Consider the following 5,539-nt stretch of genomic DNA (forward strand, 5'->3'; position numbering starts at 1 on the left):
TACTCACTGGGCTGCCCCAACCCGCTGACGTTCCCAGCCCCATCAGCGCAGAGCCCAGGAATCTCCCCCCCCCGCTCCTTGCCCTGCCCCTCACTCCCGACCCGCAGCCCCCCCCGGAGAACACGGGACCCGGCCCGCATGGAGAGCTCGGGGCATGGCCAGTCAGTGCCCAGCCTGCGGGGGCGGGGGGGAAGGAAGCGTGGCTGGGGGGAGGGGCGCAGCTGGGAAGAGGAGGGGGGGTGAGACTCAAGTGGGGGGAGGCTGGGTCGCCCCGCCTGACGCAGGCACAGCGCGTGTGTCCCCCCCCCCACACCCGCTCCAGGCAGTTCAAAAGATCCCCCCGGCCGCAGGAAGGGAGCCAGAACCCACAGCACCAGCGGGGAGAGCAGCCGGCATCAGGTGAGCAGCCCGGGCCAGTGGTTAGAGCAGGGCGAGCCGGGACTCCTGGGTTCTCTGCCCCAGCTCTGGGAGGGGAATGGGGTCTGGTGGGCCACAGCAGTGGCGGTGGGAGCCGGGACTCCTGGGTTCTCTGCCCCAGCTCTGGGAGGGGAATGGGGTCTGGTGGGCCACAGCAGTGGGGGTGGGAGCCGGGACTCCTGGGTTCTCTGCCCCAGCTCTGGGAGGGGAATGGGGTCTGGTGGGCCACAGCAGTGGCGGTGGGAGCCGGGACTCCTGGGTTCTCTGCCCCAGCTCTGGGAGGGGAATGGGGTCTGGCGGGCCACAGCAGTGGCGGTGGGAGCCGGGACTCCTGGGTTCTCTCCCCCAGCTCTGGGAGGGGAATGGGGTCTGGCGGGCCACAGCAGTGGGGGTGGGAGCCAGGACTCCTGGGTTCTCTCACTGGTTCTGGAGGAGGAATGGGGTCTGGTGGGTCACAGCGAGTGGGGGGGGGCTGGGAGCCAGGACTCCACGGTTCCCTGCCTGGCACTGACAGGAGGAGTGTCGTGCTCTGTGTGGGTCATTTATTTATTCAAACGGACCTTTTCGGGTGCCAGTTGCCGTCATCCCAACAACGCCCTATTCCCAGCCCGGTTTAATCATCTTTGTGGCCCTGCCACAGAGCTCCTGTCAATTTGGGCAGCCCCAGGCGGTGAATCCCCCCATTGCTGAGACCTGGGGGGTCCAGTCCACACCCACCCAACCGCATCTCACCCCATGCCCGTCCCTTGCAGAGATGGACCCCAGAAAAGCACCTAAATACCTCATCTCCGCCGGGCGCCGCATCCTCACCATCGCCTTTGCCCTGCTCATCTTGGGGGTCCTGACATGGGCTTACGTCGCTGGGATCCAGCTGGTGGCCGACCAGTATCGGATCATGGCCTTCGGCCTCTATGGAGCCTTCCTCGCCGCCCACCTGGTCATCCAGAGCTTCTTCGCCTCTCTGGAGCACCGGCGGATGAGGAGGGAGTCGTTGGCCTGTAGCTACACCAAGACGGTGGCGTTGACCATCTCGGCCTACCAAGAAGACCCCTCCTATCTCCGGCAGTGCCTGGAGTCGGTGCGGGACACCCTGTACCCCCCAGAGAAGCTGCGGATCCTCATGGTGATCGACGGCAACAGCCCCGACGACCGCTACATGATGGACATGTTCCAGGAGGTCTTCGCCGGCGAGAACGTGGGCACCTACGTCTGGGAGAACAATTACCACCAGCTGCCCCCGCTGGAGGGCGAGGAGGGGGGCGGCGGCTCGCAGGGGGCAGGAGGGGAGGAGCCTGGGCCCTACACTGAGGTGGAGATGGTGGACCCGGGCCAGCTGGCGGTGGAGGAGTTGATCCGGTCCAGGCGATGCGTCTGCATCATGCAGCGATGGGGCGGGAAGCGGGAGGTGATGTACACGGCCTTCAGGGCGCTGGGCAACTCGGTGGACTATATCCAGGTAGGAGCAACCAGCTGGCTACCCTCCCCCCACCCCACCCCCCAGCACAGCACAGCGCCCCCTACTGCCGTTCTGGGCATGAGGGCCAGTCCTGCCTGCCAGGGGAGAGACCCCACCCCGCCCCCTTCAGCACAGCGCCCCCTAGCGCCGCCCTGGGGCATCGGGACAGTCCTGACTGTCAGGGGAGAGCCCCCAGCCTGCCCCCTGCAGCACAGCGCCCCCTAGCGCCACCCTGGGGCATCGGGCCAGTCCTGACTGTCAGGGGAGAGCCCCCAGCCTGCCCCCTGCAGCACAGCGCCCCCTAGCGCCACCCTGGGGCATCAGGCACTGTCCTGACTGTCAGGGGAGAGCCCCCATCCTGCCCCCTGCAGCACAGCACCCCCTAGTGATGCCCTGGGCATAGGGGTCAGCACAGCTCCCCCTGGGAGTCTCCGCAAGTAACACCCCCTCCTCGGCCGCCCCCAGGTGTGCGACTCAGACACCAAGCTGGACCCCAGCGCCACGGTGGAGATGGTGAAGGTGTTGGAGGCCAACAAGCGCTACGGAGCCGTGGGGGGCGACGTGCGGATCCTGAACGTCTCCGACTCCTTCATCAGCTTCATGAGCAGCCTGCGCTACTGGATGGCCTTCAACGTGGAGCGCGCCTGCCAGTCCTACTTCGACTGCGTCTCCTGCATCAGCGGGCCCCTGGGTGAGCCTGCCAGGACGCCTGGGTTCTCCCACGCTCTGGGAAGGGAGTGGGGGCTAGTGGTTAGAGCGGAGGGGCTGAGAAGGGGGGCTGGGAGCCAGGACTCCTGGGTTCTTTCCCCAGCACTGGGAGGGGACTGGGGTCTGTTGGCTAGAGCAGGGGCGCTGGGTGTCAGGGCTCCTGGGGTCTCCCCGTCTCTGGGAGGAGAGTGGGGTCCAGTGGCTAGAGCAGGGGGGCTGGGTGTCAGGACTCCTGGGGTCTCCCCGTCTCTGGGAGGGGAGTGGGGTCCAGTGGCTAGAGCAGGGGGGCTGGGTGTCAGGACTCCTGGGGTCTCCCCGTCTCCGGGAGGGGAGTGGGGTCTAGGGGCTAGAGCAGGGGGCTCTGTCCCGGCTCGAGGAGGGGCCGGGAAGGGAGCGCTGGGAATTCCGGCTCTGCTGACCCTGCGCTGCCTGCTGCCCCCTGCAGGCCTGTACCGGAACAACCTCCTGCAGCAGTTCCTGGAGTCCTGGTACCACCAGAAATTCCTGGGCACCCACTGCACCTTCGGCGACGACCGGCACCTCACCAACCGCATGCTGAGCATGGGCTACGCCACCAAGTGAGTGCACGGCCCAGCTGGGCCCGGCCCTCCTGGGGGCTGGGGGCCCGGGCTCCTGGGGTCTCTCCCTGGCTCTGGGAGGGGAGTGGGGGCTAGCAGTTAGAGCGGGGGGGTTGGGAGCCAGGACTCCTGGGTTCTCTCCCTGGCTCTGGGAGGGGAGCGGGGGCTAGTGGTTAGAGCGGGGGGAATGGGCGCCAGGACTCCTGGGGTCTCTCCCTGGCTCTGGGAGGGGAGTGGGGGCTAGCGGTTAGAGAAGGGGGGGTTGGGAGCCAGGACTCCTGGGTTCTCTCCCTGGCTCTGGGAGGGGAGTGGGGGCTAGTGATTAGAGCAGGAGGGGTTGGGAGCCAGGACTCCTGGGTTCTCTCCCCAGCTCTGGGAGGGGAACGGGGGCTAGTGGTTAGAGCAGGGCGATAGGAGCCAGGACACCTGGGTTCTATTTCCGGCTCTGGGAGGGGAGCGGGGGCTAGCGGTTAGAGCAGGGGGACTGGGAGTCAGGACTCCTGGGTTCCAACCCCAGCTCTGCATTAGCTAAGCCCCCCGCCCGCCCCCCTCCAGGTACACGGCCCGCTCCCGCTGCTACTCAGAGACCCCCGCCCAGTTCCTGCGCTGGCTGGCCCAGCAGACCCGCTGGACCAAGTCCTACTTCCGCGAGTGGCTCTACAACGCCCTCTGGTGGCACCGGCACCACCTGTGGATGACCTACGAGGCCGTGGTGGCCGGCGTCTTCCCCTTCTTCGTGACGGCCACCGTCCTGCGCCTCTTCTACGGCGGCAGCCTGTGGGACGTGCTGTGGGTCCTGCTCTGCGTCCAGCTGGTGGCCTGCATCAAGGCGCTCTACGCCTGCTGGCTGCGGGGCAGCCCCCGCATGCTCTTCATGAGCCTCTACGCCCTGCTCTACATGGGCGGCCTCCTGCCGGCCAAGTACTTCGCCATCGTCACCATGAACAAGAGCAGCTGGGGCACCTCCGGGAGGAAGAAGATGGTGGGCAACTTGATGCCCCTGCTGCCCGTCTCCATCTGGGGGCTCCTGCTGCTGGCGGGGCTGGGCTACACCATCTACCAAGAGGCCCTGGCCAAATGGACCAGCCTGGTCAAGCAGGCCGAGCTGAGATACCTGGTCATCGGGGTGGGCGTCTACCTGGGCTACTGGGCCGGCATGGTGCTGCTGTACTGGGTGTGGATCCGGCGGTGCTGCCGGAAGCGGGCCGATCACTACACAGTCCAGGTGTGAGGCCCGGACACCAGGGTTCCTTGTTATTCTCTTCCTACCTCACCCCCCTGGCCTGGCTGTGGGGAAGCTGGAAGGCCGGATTAGACAGGGAAGTGATGGCTAATGGGGAGAGAAGGGAGCGAGTGTGCCAGGACTCCTGGGTTCCATCCCCTGCTCTGGGAGGGGAGTGGGGACTAGTGGTTAGAGCATGGGGGTTGTGGGAGCCAGGACTCCTGGGTTCTCTCCCCAGCTCTGAGGGGGAAGTAAGGTCTAGTGGCTGGAGCAGGGGGCTTGGAGCCCCGACTCCTGGATTCTATCCCTGACTCTCACAGGGGAATGGGGTCTGGTGCAGAGAGTTGGATTACAGTAGACGAGAAGCTGGCTATGAGTCAGCAGTGTGGCCTTGTTGCCAAGAAGGCCAACGGCATTTTGGGCTGCATTAGTAGGAGCGTTGCCAGCAGATCGAGGGAAGTGATTATTCCCCTCTATTCGGCACTGGTGAGGCCATATCTGGGGTATTGTGTCCAGTTTTGGGCCCCCCACTACAGAAGGGATGTGGACAAATTGGAGAGAGTCCAGCGGAGGGCAATGAAAATGATTAGGGGGCTGGGGCAGATGCTTTATGAGGGGAGGCTGAGGGAACTGGGATTGTTTAATCTGCAGAAGAGAAGCGTGAGGGGGGATTTGATAGCAGCCTTCAACTACCTGAGGGGGGTTCCAAAGAGGATGGAGCTCAGCTGATCTCCGTGGTGGCAGATGACAGAACGAGGAGCAATGGTCTCAAGTTGCAGTGGGGAGGTCTAGGTTGGCTATTAGGAAACACGATTTCCGGAGGAGGGTGGTGAAGCACTGGAACGGGTTCCCTAGGGAGGAGGTGGAATCTCCATCCTTAGAGGTTTTTAAGGTCAGGCTTGACAAAGCCCTGGCTGGGATGATTTAGTTGGGGTTGGTCCTACTTTGACCAGGGGGTTGGACTAGATACCTCCTGAGGTCCCTTCCCACCCTGATATTCTGATTCTATGAGTCTCAAACAGGGGGTCATGACCCCTCAGCGGGTCACAGGTTATTATGTGGGGTTCACGAGCTGTCAGCCACCTCAAACCCTGCTTCGCCGCCAGCCTTTGTAAGAGTGTTGAATATAAAAAATGTATTTTTAATTTATAAGGGGGG

At 64.4% G+C, this 5,539-nt stretch overlaps 1 protein-coding gene across 1 annotated transcript; it reads left to right on the plus strand.

Annotated features, from left to right (window-relative positions):
* The first annotated feature begins 270 nt into the window (after nt 1-270).
* Nucleotides 271-4,584, plus strand: LOC102945687 (hyaluronan synthase 1). Its single transcript, XM_037883274.2, has 5 exons — nt 271-399; nt 1,170-1,873; nt 2,339-2,564; nt 3,027-3,159; nt 3,715-4,584. Exons 2-5 carry the CDS (start codon nt 1,172-1,174, stop codon nt 4,388-4,390), a joined length of 1,737 nt encoding a protein of 578 aa, XP_037739202.1. The 5' UTR covers nt 271-399; nt 1,170-1,171; the 3' UTR covers nt 4,391-4,584.
* The last annotated feature ends 955 nt before the right edge of the window (nt 4,585-5,539 follow it).

Source organism: Chelonia mydas, chromosome 24 (assembly GCF_015237465.2).
Source record: "Chelonia mydas isolate rCheMyd1 chromosome 24, rCheMyd1.pri.v2, whole genome shotgun sequence".
In the NCBI taxonomy this organism is placed as follows: domain Eukaryota; kingdom Metazoa; phylum Chordata; order Testudines; family Cheloniidae; genus Chelonia; species Chelonia mydas.